General features: G+C 48.0%; 1 protein-coding gene across 15 annotated transcripts in view; it reads left to right on the top strand.

The window, feature by feature from the left end:
• The first annotated feature begins 2,314 nt into the window (after nt 1-2,314).
• EBF3 (EBF transcription factor 3) overlaps nt 2,315-20,231 on the top strand; it is a 232,018-nt gene continuing 214,101 nt past the window's right edge. For 12 of the 15 annotated variants that reach the window (XM_078391222.1, XM_078391221.1, XM_072995400.2 and 9 more), the window contains exons 1-4: nt 13,512-14,579; nt 14,971-15,127; nt 15,543-15,606; nt 16,431-16,486. In XM_078391222.1, the coding sequence (XP_078247348.1) occupies nt 14,446-14,579; nt 14,971-15,127; nt 15,543-15,606; nt 16,431-16,486 (411 nt within the window). In that variant the 5' untranslated portion in view covers nt 13,512-14,445. Of the gene's footprint in view, nt 2,497-13,511; nt 14,580-14,970; nt 15,128-15,542; nt 15,607-16,430; nt 16,487-20,231 lie in introns of those variants that run through there. The other 3 variants (XM_078391218.1, XM_072995395.2, XM_078391224.1) reach the window with 3 other exon arrangements.

The raw sequence follows: 20,231 nt of genomic DNA, 5'->3' as shown, positions 1-20,231 counted from the left end.
CTTAAGAAACATGTGCTGTAGTGTTCATTACCATAATTTATTTAGAAGAAGAAACAAAAATGTGATAATTTTCTTCGAAATTCTGACTGTACTTTTATTTTTCGAGATTACTGTAAAAGAAAAACCACATACTCTTACAAGTCACTAAAACTGAGGTATCTAAACCGAACTCATCCCAGAATTTGAATGGTTAACAACAACAACAACAACAACAACAACGGCCACATTTGACAGTCACTTCATACTGCCCGCTGAAGAACTAAATTTCAAGAATGTGCCTGTAACTTTTGTGTAGCTCCGTTTTGAAGGTATCATGCAACTTGGCCGTTCACACGTTAGCTTAAAAGTTAGTTGATTCGGGTTTGGGGAGGTGAGTGGAATCCTGTTAACTAAGGTCCCCGTTAGAGCGTGTTTAAGGTTCCCGGCACAAAGAGAAACCGGGACCGAGCCGCGAGGTGTTCAGTTCTGCCTCCGCTGTTTCCGCCGTACAGTTTCGTTGTAGCCACTTAAAAGTGAGAAAATCGATTTTTGCCGTCTTCTAAAGCCATGTTTACCTGGATATGACATCTTTTGGTATCGACGGGGCTTATCTGCAAGTAATTATGAATTTAGTATCTGGGTATTTCCGGTCGAGTGACCAACCCTCCGGATCTAAAGGATCTCTCCCGTCTCGCTATTTCAGGGGCGACCTTGTCACCTTCCTCGCTCCATCTGACTTGGCTGGCTCTTAAGGAAGAAGGGAAACTCAACGTGGAAAACTGACCGATTTGTACGTTTCTTTCCCCCCCCCCAACACACACAGAGAAGCCCCCTTGGCGACTGGCCTCCGTGCGTGGGCGCTGTTCAAAGGTCCCGGTTGCCAGGGCTGGCACAAGGCCACCAGTTGCCGCCACAGCCCAAGCCAAGCCCGTGCCCGGCGGCCTCCCCGTCCTTCCCCCTGCCTGCCGGTTGAAGCCGGCCGGGTTGGCGAGGCTCCTCGGACGGTCTCTTTCGTTCTCCCCCGAAACCGCGTCCCAGACTCGCCCCACTGGCACCCTCCCCCGGCAGCCCCAGCCTCCTTCCTGGGGATGGAAGAGGGGCGCACGAGCGGTCCCCCCCTGCGGGTCTTCGAGGGCGGCGATCTTCGGGTACACGCAGGGATCCTCCAGGAGGATCACTCGCTCTCCGTGGGTCTGGCGTCTCCGAGCTGCTTCGACTCCCGAGGAGACGTCGCGCTGCAGAACGGCCCCTGAGACGGGCCAGATCAGCGCTTCTAAGACGGGTGGCGGAGGCGGGGGGGGGAGGCTTTGGGCCAAAGCCCGGGTAACCCGGGATAAAAAGCTCTCGGAAACAGGGAACTTGCGTTAATAAACCAGATCGTTTTTGTTTTTGTTTTTTAAAGGGAGAGAAACTTCGGCTGAAGAAATGTTCGAACTGGACCTTGGGGCATTCCTGGACACGTCTGGGATGGGGAGAATGGGGAGGATGAATGGGAAGAGAAACCTCGTCCGTCGCGGGGCAGAAAAGCGCGCCGTCGGCGGGGGGGGGGAATCTTGCAATGCCTTTCCTGGAAACTTGGGGCCTTTCCTTCCTTCCTCCGCGTTTTAAATGGCGCGTAAATAAAGCCACCTCGGGGCCTCTTCCTCGCCCACCGCCGCCCCACGCCCTGCGCCTCTCCATCCCTCCGCACCACAGACTCGGCAGCCCATCCGCTCAGCCCGGGTTAATCAGCCCGGGAAAACTATCACCCTTTGGTTCAATCGTGGCTGAGAAGCCCGACGGGAGCCAAGGCCTTAAGAAGCCCAGGCGGTTCTGGGGAGAGGCCCCCTGGCCTGCCTTCCTCGCCCCCTCCCGACTCACACTATGAGTACCACAGGAAGGGATGGAAAGTGTCGCCTGGCCGCCCAGAGTTTCCGAGATGCCACCCCCCTCTGCCCCCCCCCGCTGCTCCCACCCCAGCGCCTCTGCAGAGGGCCTTCTCTAAGCGAGGCGCAGATGGGCGACGCTCGGTCCGCGCCCTCCTGTCCGCTGTCCGAGTGCTGATCACCCCAGCGGGGGCGGCCGGGGGATGGGGGGGATCCGTCGGTCTCGGGCGCAGGAGGCACTGCCTCCCGCCCAACTTTCTCCAGGCGGTGGATCACTTCGCGCGCTGCCCAACACACACACACATACAGAGAGAGAGAGAGAGAGAGAGAGAGAGAGAGAGAGACGCTTCCACTCCCTCCATCCCGCCCCCGCCAAGTCCCATTCGCTTGGCGCTCCCCCCTGCCCCCCCCGCCTCGTCTCAACCCGGGGTTGCGCGCTCGCGGGGCGGGGGGGGGCGCTTGCGCACTGCTGCGCTTGTCTCACATCCCTTTGCCCCGTAGAGCTTTCCCGAGACTGTCGTAGGGTAAGTAATGTATTAAATAGCCCAGATCACACACAATCCTCAAGCCCAGCTTTGCGCCCACAATAAACACTCCTAGCCTCCTTTGTGAACCCAAACAAACCTGTCTGTTGCCTAATTAGCCGTGAAAGGTAAGCGATTGGGTTTTGCGAGTCCCATTACTACTGCATTTCGCTCGCTTGCTTCCTCTCTCTCTCTCTCTCTTCCTCCCTCCCCCTTCCCTCTCTGTGGGGTCTTCAGTCTCAGGTGTCTTCCTGATTCTGGAAAGAAAGGGGCAAAGTTGCCCGGGGAGTGGGGCTGGATCAAGGAAGGGGGGTGTCATTGGGGTTGGAGAAAAGGAAACCCCCTGACTTGCTCTCGGGTCCTGCGCTGACTCCAGTTAGGCTAGGGGGCAGATTGATCAGGCAGGGCGGCGCGCCTGCTGTCAATTTCCCCCGATCCAGGATTTGTTTCAGGCACGAAGCGAGCCTGAAGACGCGGGAGGTTCTTTTGGGCGCCGCTGCCTCCAAAGCTGCTTTCGCTGCGCAAGCAGCCCGAATGATTTGTTCGTTCCTTTCGTTCGGGTTTGTTTTGATTCTGCTTTCGGGATGGTTTTCTTTTCTTTTCTTTTTTAAATTCCCCGTTCTGTCATTTTTACGCATGGTGGCAGAGTTGCGGGGGCGCGCGTCCGTCTTTTTTGCTGACAGTCTTGTCAGCAGGAAGTGGCATTTGTGGGAGAGGTTGTTCTGGGTACCCCCCCCCCAAAATGGGTTCAGAAAGGGCATGTGGCGCTCTTGTTGCTGGGCGACGTGGGAGGTGATTTTGGCTGGAAAGGTGTGACTTTTGTTTTCCATCCAAATCCTCAAACTTCGAGTTGGGAGTACTTGAAAAGGTTTGGAAACGCCAAAGGGCTTGAACGAAAGTGGAGTGGGGAGGGGAGAGAAAACCCAGGTTGGAAGCAATTAAAACTCCTCCTTTCGGATTAACAACCAAAAATTGATCGATCTGTCAGGAATACTGTTGATTTATGAAAGGTGCTTATTTCCTTGGTATGGAGAATTTTATGTTCTCTAGGTGAAACTGAGTTCACCCAGCTCCAGCGCAGATTGATGTTTTAATAAAAATAAATAAAGAGAAAAGGCTTGCCTGCTCTTTGGGGACATCAACTCTCAAATCGCAGAGTTAGATTAACAAATCAAATTGTATTATCTTTACATTTCATACCGTTTAATCTAAGGTCTAAAAATGGCAACGCGCTTCTTTTTTATTATTATTAATATCTGGAAAGTGGGAAATGGATGTTGATTTGCCTTTCTTCCTTTCTTTTTAATATAGCGGGTTTTTTTTTTAAAAAAAGTTCAAATAAACCAGCAATCAATGTTTCATAAGCAAAATGGCACGAAGAAATAGCTGGGTAATTTTGATAAGTGACTTAAACAGCCGTCAGGATCTGAAGAAGGCTCTAATAGGAGCACGCGCCGATTTGCCAGGGAGCGCCGAGCGTCCTGTAGGTGGCAGGCTCTACCCGCTGTTTGGCCTCGCAAACTTCTCTTTCCCCCCTCCCCAGTTTCCCCTCTTTCCAAACCGAAGGGAAGATTTTGTTGCGAGGGCGGGGAAGCTGGGGGGGGGGGGGGGACAGAAGAGGAAGAATCCTGTCACTTGTTGTTTACCCAAGACAGTCCGCGTTTCTTTCTCAGACTTGCTCCAATTAGACTTTCCGAAGCGACGATCCTTGCGCCTTAAGGGTGGAGAGCGGCGTTTGAAGCAACCCTTCCGTCCACACGCGAGTTCCAAAGAAAGAGACACGGGGAGGTAGGGATGGTCTGGGTGACAACAACCCCCCCCACCCCGCCCACCCCTGGAAAGGTGGAGAACAGCTTGATCATGCATATGCAAATAAATGGGCCAAGCTCATCATGTGCAGCGGGACCCTGCCCAAGAGTTAGATGAGGAAGGAAAGTTCGAACAGCTCCCATAAATCACTTTTGGGGAGAAGAGTAAACCCATCCATTTATCTCTCCGTCCGTCCACGTTGGACAGCGCTGGTACAGCTGAAGGCGGCAGACGTACGCCTTGATGGCCTGGGTGCTTCTCCCCGCCCCCCGCCCCCCGCGTCTCCCTTCCCCACTTTGCAATGTAAATTTCAGCGGGACAAATTGCTTATTAATAGTCTAGAAAAGGAGCCCGTTTCTTCCTTTTCTTCTTTTCTTTCTCTGTTTTTATTTCTGCATGGCCCCCAGCTATGCTCTGGGCAGCCAAGCCGCCCAGCGGTTCTCGCTTCATTTCAATATACTAAAGAAAATGCAAATAGTGTGCGTTCAAAACGCGCGCGCCCGCCCGCCCGCCCGCCGCCCCACCCCCACCCTGCCCCTCGCTCTGATTTATTCTAATTTTAATTCCAGTGTGCGATGGACACCACCTTCAAGTGACTCCATGATTGGCGGGGTGGGGTGGGGAAGGGGCCCCGGCACACACAGCGCCCGTGCAAACAAATAAAAGTTGGAGGTGGACAAAACGCGAGTGTCTTTCCCGGCTAGCCGTGTTTTTTAAAGAGGGCAGCTTTTTTAAGAAAGAATGGGTCGGTGCAGGCGCGGGCGTTCGCTCCGAGGTGGACGGAAGCTCCCCAGTCAACAAACAAATGACATTTACCCAACTAAACTATCTGGGAGCCATCAAGCCTCTCTAATAGGCTCGTCCAAGAAAGTCTGTCATGTAACTTCGCTGGTGGTGGGCCAGCTTTTAAGGTTTTAATTATTGAAAAGGCAACAAGCCGGCCGCGAGAAGAATGAAGACCCTGGGTATCTCTAATGCTTTCTAAGAGGAGACAGGGGGAGGGAGATCGTGCTTGGTCCTTGGATTATACGAAAAAGGCCGGGGGGGGGCACCAGTATCCCCCTCCCTCTAACTAAATTAGTGGAGAGCATCTGTCCAAATAGTCGATTTCCTTTACGTTTGACAAGGAGAACATGGTCTCAGGCTCTTGGCGATCCTGCCGTCTCTGCACTCTGGGAAGTGGTTGCAAACTCGGGACCTTCCCCGGCGTCCCGTCCCCCCTCCCCCCCCCCGCCCCGGGCTTGGTCCCAAATGGAGGGAAATCACCTTGAAGAGCGCACTCGTTGAGGTGGAGACGGCCCGCGCCCCACCCCGCTCCGACCCTCGACTGAACAGCAGGGGTGGGTGGGTACCACGTTCCCAAAGCACCTCGGGTTCGGCTCAATTAGAGCAGCAAAGAGTTAAGTTTCCTATTATTCTGGCGAGGTCTTGTTAGGATGTAATCTGCATTTTCTAACTACCGCCTAATAAAAAAGTGAGAAGTTTGGAGACACCTTTCTTGATTATACCTTTGGCGATACTTTGGGTTTTACATTTAATTTGCATTTTGTTCTTAGTGAATATTGAAGTCTTGAGCGGAGGACGGAATTTTATTAGGACATCTGGACTGACAATATCAAATCAGACACCAGCGTCCCAAAGCATGCTAAAATTTCAGAGTTAATTAGAACGAAGTGTGTTTAATTAAAGCCAATTATAATATCTGAAATGATCGGATCGATCCTTGTTTGTTCAGTCTGAGTCGGTGGAGATTTTGATTGCAGGCTAATGAAGACCGGTCGACTCTCAACTTCGTTCAAAGGGGTTTGTGTTCGCTTGTTTGTTTGTTTACACGTAAATACGGGCGCGACGGATCCCGGAGCAACAACAAAGGGCTATTCAAGTAAAGGTCGGCGGGCTCGCCGGCTGGGACTTCGGAAACGGCCAAAGCTGTCGAGGAAGCCCCGCGTTCTCCCCGTCCCGAAAAGGCGGCGAAACTCCCTCGGTTGCCCCCCTGCCTCCCTCCCTCCCTCCCTCCTCGTCTCGGGCTGCTCTTTCTGCAGCCGCCTTCTCCATCATTCACTCGCGTCCCAACGAGGGAAAAGTCCGCCGTGCCAACGGCGCTCGTCCACTTTGGCAGGCTTTTGTTTGTTGTTCGTCCGTGGTTTTGTTTCAAGCCGAAACACTTTTCTCCCCCTGCCCCCCCCGCAACTGCTCTCTCCGCTCCTCTTCCCCGATCCTTTTTTTTTTCCGGGCACGCGTCTGTCCCTAAATGAAGATTTTGGAAGCCCCTCAATCTGACATGTATCTCTCTCCCTCCCCCCCCGTCTTTTCTCAATGAAATGCGCTTCCCGGTTTTAGGTTCCTACTGACATCACTTTCACTCCGGAATCCTGTCTCCGTTTCTGTCACAGCAAGGTTCACTTTACTCTAAAGTAACGACCTCTTCTCGTTTCTGGCAAATTAAAGTTCTACGCGGGGCGGGGCGGGGGGGGAGAGACCCAGGTGCATTTTTAAAAATTTGTTTTTGCAGGATTCCATGGAAAGCCTTAAACTACCCCGCCGCGATTTTGCTACTTCTTCCTAAAGACGAACGACGTTGTCGCAGCGCTTCAGAGCTGAAGAGCTGAGACCGGTCTTCGTCTAAAGAAGCGAGCGTGGGGAAAGAAGTATTCTTAATGGTTCCGCTTCCTTTAATATTGTGTGTGCGTATGTGTGTTTTCAATTCAGTTGAGCAGAAAGGCCTAAGAAACCCCAGAACGGCCTCTTTCTCAAAAAAAAGAGCTGTTTTCCAGAGCAATGGCAAATACTCCTGTAGTGTCATTAACTGCAAAAAGACAGTTCGATAAGCAGAGGGAGAGAGAGAGAGAGAGATGCTACTTTTTTGTCCCCCCAGCCTAAGATCTCAATCTTATTTGCGCTGAAAATCTCTTCTACCCACCCAAGGAGGCGCTGTTCATCAAACTTCACCACCGCGGTGCGGCTTCTAAGGGCTAGAATTTCTTTACTTAGAAAATTTAATCTCTTTATTCAGGGAAATTGTGCGTGTGCGTGTGTGCACGCGCGCCCGGATTTCATCAAGCTCGCCTCATCAGGCTTATAGAGTCTTCCATTTCCGACAGTCCCCAACTTCTGCTATTTCTAATCTTTACAAGGAAACAACAAGCGGAGGGGCCGTTCGACGGGGAGATGATAAAGAAGACCATCAGAAAAGCTGGTTTCCTCTGAAAACCTAGTTGCTACAAAGCTTAAGCTTTGGTTTTCGTTAACTACCTAGAAAATATGTACTGTATATTTCTCTCGCCTTCTTAAAATACCACGGAGAAACGGGGCGAAATAGGTTTCTCGTCTCCCAGGTGCCTATTTCGTTTCCTTCGGCCACTCTTTTAAAGAACAAACCTAGACGGTCTTGTCTGGTTTCTATATATGTATATAAAAACACTCGTCTTTGCCCTAGAAAATAAGTTATTCAGGAATCTGAAGCCGAACTGCTTCACGACGTGGCTGGTGAGAGTAAGCGAGACACGCTTTCCTAAATCGGGCTGCGGATCACATGTGGAGGCTGAAGACTCGTCCCTCTGAACTTGAACCCAGTCTTGGAGTAGCGCCCGGCGGGTGGATCGCACGTCGGTGTGTGTGTGTGAGTGTGTGCGTGTGAGTGTGTGTGTGTGAGAGAGAGAGAAAGAGAGAGAGAGAGAGAGAAATTTCCGGCCCTTACATTGTAACTCCTCGATCCTTATGCCCCCCCCTTCCGCCCCGCCTGCCTTTTGGTGCTGTTGGCACTGGTGGGCTCTGTTTGTGGATGGACATTATGGCGGACTGATTTGGGAGGGGATCAAACATTTTGGGAGCGCGCACACACACACACAGGAGGGCGATTCCAGACCGAGCTCCCTTGGGGTCTGCCATCGCTCAGCGGGACGGGCAGTGGAACAGAGGGGGGGCCGCAGCCAACCTCTGATCATTCTAAGCTGCTCCTCTTGCTGTTCCTGCCGCCCGCTGCAGTAGCAACACAGAACACATGGGCTCCCAGAGCCTGGAGCCAGGGCGAGATGATGTGGAATTAAGTCCCCTCTCGTCTCAATCCCTCTGCGCTGACCCCAACGGGCCGACCTTGGCAGGAAAAGGGCCTTTGAGAAGAGCCTCTCTGTATGGCAGGGGTTCTCTCCTCCGGCCCAAGACAAAAGACCCCGATCACCGATGGAAGCCTGGCGTTCACACTGGGAAGTGTGCTGCAAGGGCACAATCCGAAGTCAGGACATCCAAAGGTTCTTCAAGTTCCATCAGGGTGTGGCTTGTGCCTCCAGCAACTCTTTTTCTCCCCCCCCCCCCCCGAATGTTCTGGGAATGCCCTTGCCATGTTTAAACAAATAGCTGAAATACAAATTTACAGCTCCTCTAGAAGCCAGGAAACACGAGTTTGCTGAGATTTGTTTCGGTGAAATCGGGCATAAATTACTCCGAGTGGAACCAAACATGGTCTTAATCAAAGGCGCCTGAAACACAGTAAAACTGAAATATGGGTGTTGGCGAGTTGACTTCGAGTCTTTGCCTAGCCATCTGAAGGAAAACAATGCTACTAATAACAAGAATGCACTAAAAAGCTGAAGCTTTAAAAAAAGAGAGAAGTAGGGGGAGGTGCGCGTTTGTCACCACAGAATGATGGCACCTTTCTTCCCGTCTCAACTTTCTTCTCTAAAAGTTTCTTTAGCAAGAGAGGAAACTTTGAGACACGAACGGGCACAGCCCCAGTCGAGGTGGGAGGGGGGGACAAGACAGCAGGGGGTGGAAGACGAACAGGACAGAACGGAGCGCCAAGCAGAATATACAGTGAATACACGCGGGAGAAGTTGGAGGGTTTGAACCACTGAGGTGTAACAGTTCTTTCTTATTCAGGTTGGTGGCAGGGAGGTAATAAGTGAAGTGTTTGCCGTAATAGTCCCGGGAGTATCATCCCGAAACTCTCTCTCTCTCTCTCTCTCTCTCTCTCTCTGTATGTGTGTGTGTGTGTGTGTGTGTGTGTGTGTGTGTGTGTGTGAGAGAGAGAGAGAGAGAGAGAAGTAAATCTTCTCCCACGTTGCGGAAATTAGTCCATCGATTTGAATATGTGCGATCTATGTACAGTGTGTGATTATGGGTCATTATGTTGTGTGTTGTTACGACAAGCAGGAGAGAAACTGGGGTGAAAAGGAGATTTTAAACTTGATTTATTACTGTATTTCTTTTCTCAGGCTCTTAACAGGCCAGGGCTGTACAACTGAACATGGTGGGAAGCTACACGGGAGCAGGCTTGTTTTCTCCCCCACCCCACCCCCGACTCAGCCCGGACCACTTTTCTGTTCATGGTGGTGGTGCTGCTGCTGTTTTTAGTGCTGTTTTTAGTGGGAGGGGAGACAGAAAAGCCTGGGTGGTAGTTAAAACCAAAGAGGGGACGCTGTCCCTTTAAGGTCACTGCATGCTCTGGTATGATGTTTAGAAGGACAGCTGGGCAATGGCCATCTGACTGACTTCCGCATGACATCTGGGAGCCCACTGGTGTGTGGCACGCGAATCGCTTGATGTCGCCATTTAAATGCAAATTTGTGGGGGGATCACTGAAGCCTCACCCCGTAAATTCACACAAAAGGAACACTTCACGCACTCCAAGGAGGAGGAGGAGGATCATTACTTCGGGAGGTCTTGGCTGCCACATGCAAATCTCATTCAAATCCGCCGCACCTTCTGCATGACTAACTTTGCTAAGGTCAAGACTTTTCGGAGCGGGGAGGGCGGGGGCGCGGAGGAGGGGGGCGGGCTGGGCTGGGCTGGGCTGCCCCGGCAGTGTTGTCACGGACTCCGCAGAGACATGGTCGGCTCTTGCCGGACAGAGTTGTCGCGGGGAAGGGGGGGGCAAAGGAAAGGGGACAATCACTTCCCACCGCGAGTGTGGCCTGCCCCGCCTTAAGTTGTGAAAGTGTTTTAAAAGCCTGGACGAACACCCGGCTTTGTCCTCGACCACACCACCGCGCCTGCTTGTTCCCTGGTGCCTGGGGTCCCCATGAACTTCACCTTAGACTTGCTCCGAGGCAGGGACTGAGATTCAGTCTGCCTGCGGCCGCTCACTCCGCCCTCTCCGTTAGAGGAAGCGATCCCGCGTCGCATTACCGCAACCATCATTTCCCCGAAGGGTTACATGCGCACTATTCAAAGTAACCCCCCCCTCCCAGGTACTAAGTAGCCCTTTCCCCCCCCCCCCGCCACAGAAGGGGAGAATCGCCCAGCCATCTTCTCCCCACCCGTGGGTCAAAGGCGAGACCTTTTAGCCTTGTCCTTCACCAGGACTCAAAAGTTGGGTTTTATAGAGAGGCGTTTAAAAGCAAGCGGGCAAACAAACAAACACATTGGCAGGCAGACGGAGAAACAGGCAAACACAGAGAGGAACTCAAGTAACCTTTATAATGCAGACCCCTGGAGTAATTTTTTTTCCTCCGCGCATTTCTCCTAGAAAGAAAGAAAGAAAGAAAGAAAGAAAGAAAGAAAGAAAGAAAGAAAGAAAGAAAGAAAAGTTCGTGAATGATAAAAGACCGTATTTTCCACGCTTTGGATGTAGGACCAGATGATCTAGAAAATGAGCTGAAATAGATTCAGCCTAAGAGTCTGATGTGAAGAGCAGCTGACTCCCCTATTTCTGGCCAGATGGCTTCTGAACACAGATTTGCATTCATTTTCGCTTAATATCTTCCAAAATAGCGGGGCAGCTGCATTTGTTGTCAAAAAGGTTTAAAACTCCCCTTTCTTTCTGGGGCAGGATCGTTACCTGATGTGATGGGGGCTTATGCAACTTTCACCCTTCTCCTCCCTCTCTCCCCTCTCTCCCTCCCCCCTTTTAGTCAACAGTATCAGATTTAAAAGGATTTGTTTTAAAACCTTCTAATTTGGTAATCAGATTTAAATCGCCTTGGCGCGTGTAATCTGAATTAAAGATACTGTAAATGGTTTGAAGCATGATGCTTTTGTTACCACCGGCTAGAAGGAACTTTAGCCTCCTTCATTATGTTTTCCAAAATGACTTATGGTCAGACTCTTTCCTTCGTGGTGGAAAAGTTTTGTTTTTTAAGAAAAAGGAAAAGAAATAGACAAAGCTGTTTGGTACATGAGAAGTTCAAGATGCTTTGTCAGCTAAGTATATATTGCATGTAAACACACATGTAAGGAAAGAGAGAGATAGAGAGGGTCTTATTATTTTTCTTCCGCTAACCTGTTTAGTAACTTTAGTTTTACTTGCAGGGGAAGTATGACATCTCCCAGTATATCCCACAGTTATACTCAAAGATGATTATGGAGACAGAGTTTCCCCCCCTTTAATTTATCATGAATACTTTCTATACACTTTGATTTAAGGTTATTAACATTCTATAGACAGTGGCATCTTTAATATGTGGCGATCGCTTCTAAAGACTAATCTCATTACCCTCAAATAGTCATAAAATATGATTTTATTATACTTACGTATTTAATTAGACGGCCAGCAATGTAATGGATTTTGAGATCGGGTAGAGCAACAGCTTTGATAATTCACTTATCTTTAGCAATAGTCATTAACCCTCAACACCAGCAAAAATAGATTGCTTTCTAACACATCTTTCCGCACCCCCTCACCCTTGGAGGAGGGATCGGGGGTCTCCTGCTAACACAAATCGGACTTCGATTTTCACTGATTAATTAAAATATTAACATACATACCCTGCCAATTCACATAAAAGGAAGTCCTAACCTACCCCAATGTGGGAAGCTTCTCATTCTACACCCTTCTTGGGTTCATGTTGTAGATATACATGTAATCGAGGTAGGGTTGTTGACCGAGGAAAAGGTTTGTTCTGTTTCTGCAGAAGAGTGTCCAGGCCACCCTTTGTCTACCCCCAGGGTCGTCTTCTTGTATAAGGAAATGCCTTTCAGATATCGTCTGTCTGTCTATCCGTCTCTTTCTATCCATCCGTCCATCTAAGAATAATTCATTTCGAGCAATCTGTGTCTATTGTCTGCCAAGTAATTAGCGATTTCGTCCTTACTCCAGCAGTCCCGAAGTTTTACACAGGAATTATATACGCGTTTGCTTAGAAGGAGGTCCCACTGTGTATAATAGTGCTTATTCCCAGATTCGCAGCCCTAATCACCAGCACTTTTGAACGTACACCCAGTCCCTCTTCTCCCTCTCTCACATACCTCTAAAGATTCCTCGAAATCAAGAGTTTCAGATATGCTGCTGCCTTTCCTAACCTGTTACGGTAAAAGAGCCAAAAGGCAAGAGACAAACGCCCTCACTTGAAAAGCACCAGGAGGCGCTGAATTAGATTTTAAAGATTTCTATAAGGATGTTTCCCCCTCCTCACTGCAAAATATCGGTAGGATAATAATTTCGTACCTTGGGATAAAAATTAATATTACATAAAAAATAAAGAAACAGGTGAGAAAGCAGAATTTTGTGTGTGTGCTTTGGGGGAGGGATGGCTATTGTTCTTGGAGGCGCTAACAATGTAGCTAGAAAGTTTGTCTTTCGTGCCTGTATCTTTGGTAAGAGATGCCCTTTGCCTTAAAGGTAAGGGGATTGGTAAGAATTCACAAACCACCATCGCTGCGGCGCGCAGACCACCTGTAATCTTTTGCAGGGCTTCAGCCGTAACATTAAACCAGAGACCTCATTTAAGAGAGTGTGCGTGTGTGCTTAATGCAGCCAAGTCGACCAGCTTGGCCAATTCACTTTTCAGCACACATGAAACCTTGTCGGACTTGCCCTTTCTTTCATAATTTAACCCAAATATTGCTGTAAGAGGGAGGGAAAGGGGGGTGTGGATGGAGAGGGCGGAGGATCCAGATAACCGACAGACTTGTACTCGTGGATGACCAGCCTACAGACACGGGCATAAGGCGCACAAACACACACGCGCGCGCACACACACACACACACACACACGTCCTGTTTCCTCGCCTCCTCTTTAAGGGCACATTTTGCTGTGGCGCACGGGCTTGGGGTGCACCGTGCTTCACAAACAGCATTGGTCTCTGTTGTTTATATTTAGGCTAGCTAGCCTTTTAACGATCGTGATTCTTTTCGAACCGCACGGCGCTCCAGCTGTCCTTGTGCCGCGACTTAAAAAAAACAAACCCTCGCAACGATATTCTAACTTCATTGGCTGCTGGTGCGCGTGTGTGTTGCATGCATATGTGTGTGTGTGTATGTATGTATATATTACATATATATATATACCAAGGTATTATATGCGTGCGTGCATGTGTGTGTGCGTGTGCGCGTGTGTGTATATGAAATAATAAAAAAAACCGCTTGCGTTATAAGGGAGGGGGGAGAAGCGGAGAGCCTGCACTCTGAGGCTGCAGCAGTCAGTCAGAACTAAACAAGCTGTGGAGCTCTCGGCTAAAGGGAGGATTTGTTCTGCCCCCCATATATGGTGTTGGCTCCGCCTTCCGAACGTCAGAATCTGACAGCGCAGTTCCCGTGGGTTTAGAGTTTTGGCTCCCGGGAAAGGTTCCATTCCTAGGGGATAGAGGGCTGTTTTGTACGCTTCCCATCCATTCTGCAAGACGCTAAAGGCCCCTCATCAAGCTCTCCTGTGTCCAGGAACACCTCCATGGTAATCATTTTTTCGTTTATTTGTCTTTTGGAAGCAGGAGCCTTGCCAGAAGTGGTCGATTCAGCAGTGTCCTGAAGGTTTTTTGATGCTGTTTTACTAGGATGACACCACATTGAGAAGCCTTCTACAAACAAACAACAAAAATTATTTATTTGTGAAAGAAAGAAAGAGGAAAGAAGGAAAGAGAAAGAAAGAAAGAAAGAAGGGGGGGAAGACGATCTCGTAATACCGACGGCTGTAGTTGCTACTTTTTTAAAAACAAAAAAAACTTAATTTTTCCCCCCTTCTCCCTTCAACCCCTCCGGGTTTTTTTTTTTAAACCTCCAAACTGGAACGCCATCCAAGTAGAACTGCTCAGTATATTGTTTATGTCGTGCCAATACAGGACAGATTGAAGACGGAAAGACGACTTGAACTGGGCTTTTCTCCTGTACATCGCGGGGAGTAAAGTCATTTCTTATATTCCGGTCGCCAAGGAGAGTGAGAGACCGAGGAGAGAGAGAGAAAGAAAGAGAGAAAGGCGAGGGAGGAAAAAAAAACACACACAGAGAAAGAAACAACCATCAACGCTTACGGCCCCCCGCCCCCCTCTCTTTCTGACATTTCTCATCATTTTTTAAGCCCCATTTGGTTAGGAGCTGGTTTTGTCCCAAGATTGTTTTAATGTTTGGGATTCAGGAAAATATACCACGAGGTGGGACGACCATGAAAGAAGAACCGCTGGGCAGTGGAATGAACCCAGTCCGTTCATGGATGCATACTGCTGGGGTAGTGGATGCTAACACAGCCGCCCAAAGGTACGTGTGCCAGATGATCCTTTCTCCTTCCCGCTCTTGTGTTTCTCATACCGACCGTAAATCGCCCTCAATACTCCATATCAATTACAATCTCCCTGAACTCCGCTTCAATGTCTCCCCCACCCTCGTTTCCCTCTCCCATGCTCGCTCGCTCCTCTCTCTCTCTCTCCCCCTGTTCAATTACATCATATTAGGCGATAGTGACAAATCAAGAAATTTTCCTTTTTCCCAAATGTAATTCCCGTCATCTCCCAATGTTGTGGTGGATGTTGTTTTTAGACAGAAGCCGTCAGCCCCCCCCCCCCTTTTCACCCTTATCCAAGTCCCCACACTCTCTGTTTCTCCGGTGTCTCCAATTCTCACAGACATTATCTTGTTTTTCTCCCCGCAGCGGTGTGGGGTTGGCTCGGGCACATTTCGAGAAACAGCCGCCTTCCAATCTCAGAAAATCCAATTTTTTCCACTTCGTCTTAGCTCTGTACGACAGGCAGGGACAGCCAGTGGAGATTGAAAGGACAGCTTTTGTGGACTTTGTGGAAAAAGAGAAAGTAAGTTTTTAATATAACTTCCCCGCAACACTCTTGAAAAACACATACAAAACATCATGTGATTTAAGTTTGATTCGGATGATAAAAAAACTATTTTCACCTTGACTTAGACGCTACCGGTTATAAGGGGACTCCAGAGGCGTCCAAACCACGTGTAGTTTCCTAAGTTTTGATGTCAAGGATTGGCCTCTAAGACTGGTTTACTAAGTCGCCTCAGCCTAACGGGTTTATTTTAAGAGCTAAAGCCACATTTTTTTTTGTACCAACCAAACCTTGGCTGTGAAAAATATAGGTAAACAAAATAAAACAATGTAACGGAGAAGTGCTGCTGAAATATGAATATAAAGGCAACTGGAACCCATTTACAGCATTTTAAAATAATATATTAAATGCAATTACTTGTCATTACTTGCAGGAGCCCAACAATGAAAAAACTAACAATGGGATTCATTATAAACTCCAGTTATTGTACAGTAATGGTAAGTTTTGTTCATTGCTTCCTCTGTTGTGACTGTGATGGTAGCTCTCTGTGTTAGAAAATTGCTTTCTGCTTTCTGAACCTTTCAACAACAACAACAACAAAAATAAACAAAGGGTCTAAAGATTTTGAGATTAAAATTACATGACTGTGAATACGGCTCTTCTTATGTCATAGAAGCAAAACAAAACATAAACGATCAATAAGTCAATGGTACTTTACATGATTAACCGGCTGGTCTTCAAGTAGAAAGTAACAACAGCGACAAAAAAAAGCACACAAACCAAAAAAACCCCACTCAGAATCAATATTTGCTTCCACACAACATCACTTTTAAGAGACTTCCCCTCTCCGTTCCACAAATTAATATTAATTATTGAAATTGCCTAGTTCCATCATGCCAGGCATGTAAGATTCCACACCAAAATAATCTTTAACTTGAGTAGCAAATATTGACAATATGTATTAGATTGAGAAATTCAAGTAGTCGACGTTTATTTATAGTGCTTCTGTCTTTGTCCCTCTCTTTGGTTTAACTTAATGATAATCTAGGCTGGTATAAACAAGCATGTATTTTTCTAGTTATCTCAGTCAAAGGCAAGTACTATATCTTACGTTTTCATGGGTCATACATGTTAATCAGCCACAACCTGCAGTCAAGATTATTTTTATTTCAATACCCTCATGTTCTTATATAGGTTTCAATAGCTTGCACATTATGTTTTGCTGGATGTTTTGTATATCCATTGTGTCATCTTTGTACCTCACTACCTCATTTTTCTGATTCCAGACGGCTTCTCTTTTGTTTTTCTTTCCCTTTCTCAGGAGTTAGAACGGAACAGGATTTGTACGTTCGATTAATAGATTCAATGACCAAACAGGTGAGAAAGTTTATGCTTTTTCTAAGAGTTTTGTGAGTTGCTGAGATTGTGTTCTCTTTCCGCTTCTGTGGGAATGGACTTCTTAATGCTTCTGATATACCGACCATCCTCCTGAAGTATTGAATTAAAATTCCATACAATTGATAAATATTTAGAAAGTGAAACAGGTTTTTTTATTGTTAGTACCCTGAAATTTCTAGTAATACGTTGGCCTCTGGAGTGAGATTTCCAGCTGACACATGTTAGAAAAAGAAGTAGTGACAGGAGAGGGAAATGCTCCAGTATTAGCCTAAAATTATTTTAAAAGAATCTGAAGGATCAAGTTTATAACAGAGAGACAAGCAGAAAAGTGTATTTTAATCCTGATGTACTGGAATAGAAGGTGGCTTGCTTTTTTTCATGTGCTTTTCTTTTCCCCTTTAAAATGGGATGATTTAGTCTCGCGAGACGTTTATTTGGGATGTAAAAGTTAAATGTGTTGAGGTGAAAAGTCATCTTGTTCTCCACTAGTCCGGATTCACCTCGGAGTTCCCCATCTCCATAATTCAAGCTCTGTGCTCCAGGGGTCACCCAAACCCGTCCATTTTCCCTGAGATCAGCTCCTGTTTCTTTCTCAAACCCCTGTCATCCCTTGTAAATAACATAATTACAAGCAGGTCCTTATTAAATTATTTAACCTGTCCTGGTCAACTTTCTGGAGGATAACTACAGTATTATCAGGACTCCTCCAAGAAAATTAAAGGAAGGAAGGAAGGAAGAATCCAAAACTGCTTATTAGCTTTTGGATGGGTCAGTTTCTTAACATTATTTTACTGATAGATTAATTTGATAGCATTTTGGGTTGCTTCTGGTTTTTTGTAAACAAGATGCTTTAATTCATGGAAACTAAAAGAAACCTGTGCCCTTCAGAAAAGACAGAATTCTGGTGCTCTGACTCTTATTCATCACATTTTTGCTCCTTTCATAAAAGAGTAGGAAGGTTTTTCCCTCTCTGCCATCACTTAGAAAAATGCAATTTCAAATATCTCAAAAACAAAGGACAGCCTTTCCAAACCGCTGGCCTGGGGTACATTTCTCTAACTCGTTTGAGCTTTCAAACGTTCTTCCTGCCTTTTCCCTTAAAACCAGAAAGTTTTGGGGTAATCTTGACAAAAATGGAGTTGGATTTAAATGCCTTCAGCAGTAAATAAGTGGTGTTCTTTTGGAGAAAACCCGATCTGACAGGCAAACACCAGCCCTCTGACAAAGACTGAGGCGTTGTGCCCTCCAATAATTATTTCAATAGGTTACAGAGAAGCCCCCTTTTAAACTCTGGAGCGCTCTCCAGTTGACAATGTCTTTTTATTTCCTTTGTACATAGCAGCTAAATGTTTTCGGAAATCGCCGTAGGCTAATTAAGAAGGGACGATGGGCAGCCGTGTAAGTTTCGCTGCTCTCGAATAAAGGAGAGAGAGAGAGAGAGAGAAAGAGGGTAACATTTTCAAGCACGCTTTTATTGGTAATTGAAGCTACGGACCTTTGCTGTAGCCCCTGTGCTGAAAATACAGGCTTTTAATCTCTCTTCGCTGACGGGGAGGAAAGGGGTGGGGGGGACGAATTGCCCAGTAACTGATCAAAGAGTCAATGGCGCTGAACCGACAGTTTATGGATTTCTGTTGGTGCTACAAAATAAAAAATAAATCACATCTAAATACGCGGATTCATCAGAGGCGAGGTAACAATCACCAGAAGTTATACAGCATGCTGCTGCAACAACAAACATTTTGCAGCCACTGACTGCTTGTTCTGTCTGCGGGGTCATATATTACTTCAGGCTTTTCCAGACGGTACCTGCTTTACAAGGTTGCTACTTGGGAAACTAGGCCATGTCTCCGCTTCAGAGAGGAGGCTTGCCTTGGGAAGGACCCCGCTGCCCCCTCATGGCTGTGTCAACAAGCAAAAAGTGGCCCCCAAAGTGGGTAGAAGACACCGTAGGTAGGTGGGGAGGGCAAGGGAGAAGGACCAGACGTCGTCTCCTTCTCACTTCTGGCGGCCGAGCCGGTGGCGGCGGGCTTGGGGAGGGGGGGAAATAAGGCTTAGGAAATGCCTTCTTCTTCTTTGCCCCCTCCTTCTTATTTATCCTTTCTCTCCCGCTCGCCCGCCCCCCTTCCGCGCCCCGCCACCAGCTCGGCAGTCCGTTTTGCAAAGAAGGCTTGCAGGAATGGGAATGGCAAGCTAGTGACCTCATGGAGCACAGACGGCGGAGGCCCAGGCTGTGTGTGAGGGAAGAGGCGGGAGTGGGGAGCGGGGGGTGGTGGTGGTGGTGGTGGTGAAGCGGGCCGGCAGAGCAAGCAGCCGAGGCAGGGCAGGAGGGAGGGAGGGAGGGAGAGAGAGAGAGAATCACCCCTTGTCTGGGTATGGCAGGGGCGTGAGGCGAGGCCGAGCGAGCTGGCGGCCTTCTTGGAAGAAAGAAAGAAAGAAAGAAAGAAAGAAAGAAAGAAAGAAAGAAAGAAAGAAAGAAAGAAAGAAAGAAAGAAAGAAAGAAAGGAAACTTAAAGCGCGGCATTTGTGTGCCTCTCGCCTCAGTCGCCGGGCAGGGAGAGCGCCGCGCGGGAAAACTCTCCAGGGGAGCCTGAGAGGGGGGAAAAAGGCAGCCAGCGCGCACGGACAGCTCTCTCTCGGTCTCTCTCTCTCTCTCTCTCTCTCGGTCTCTCCAGGGGAGGGATGGGCTGGGGGAGGGGCGGGAGCGGCTAGAGAGCGGAAAAGCCTTTCCGAGTGCAGCCAGGCTGCTGCTCCTGCTGCTCACAGTCCGGTCAGGCACGACGGTTCCCCTAAGTCTGGGGAGAGGGAGAGAGAGATAGAGAGAGAGAGCGCGCACCTATAGCTTCACACCATCTGTTAGAGCCTCTGCTCAAAACCCACTCAACCGTGTGCCCAGACGTACTTGCCTTTTTTACCCAAGAAAAATCATTGTTAGCAGTTTCAAAATAAACACCAGATTGCCCATTAGCACTTTCTTCCCCAAATATCAGGCCGATAATAACCATATTGCTGCGCACGCTTCTGGGATTCCTCAAGGCAGTTAGACACTTCCTTGTTTTGATCAGGCAGGGTGGCGGGGGTGGGAGGGAGCTGGAGAGAAATAAACCGCTTTCTTAACTATTTCAAAATGCTCGGCAAACCTTTGCAGGGATAGGATTCGAGACGAAATTCCTTGTGAAATACAGAGAAGCAAGGGTTACAGCAGCAGCGGTGGAAAACCCTTCTTTCTCCTAGAAAAGCCTTACTCCATTCCATCTGCTCCCATCTATTGCACTGTTCTTATATTCCCTCGTTGCAAAGGATTGTTATTGACATTGTCACAAAAAGTGTTAAAACTGTCCCGTCTTGAAGGTGCTCCGTCTAAATTAATGTACCGCCCATGCCATTTAAAATGACGGAATGCACTTAGTGCTTTTTTGGGGAAAGAGCAGGCATGGATCCATGATCCCTGCATGAGCAATAGTCATAAAGCTCTTCTAATGAGCGAGTAACAAGCTCCAAACTTAACAAAAATACAATAAAATAAAATTGGCAGGCTGTGTTCTTTAACCGTTGAGAGCATTCTGAAAGCAAAGACTGGCGAGTTAATAATCTTGTAACTGCAACTTTTGGAAATCCATGGTGTCCAAAGGCACTTTTCTTGGGTCTCAAACGCTAAGGCAAAACTTTTTGCTTTTAGGTAAGGAATAATGTTTCTTTTGGTGTTGCTTTTGAATCCAAACCC

This window comes from Pogona vitticeps, chromosome 3 (assembly GCF_051106095.1).
Source record: "Pogona vitticeps strain Pit_001003342236 chromosome 3, PviZW2.1, whole genome shotgun sequence".
NCBI classification, from domain to species: Eukaryota; Metazoa; Chordata; class Lepidosauria; order Squamata; family Agamidae; genus Pogona; species Pogona vitticeps.
This window is presented reverse-complemented; position numbering and strand designations above follow the sequence as displayed.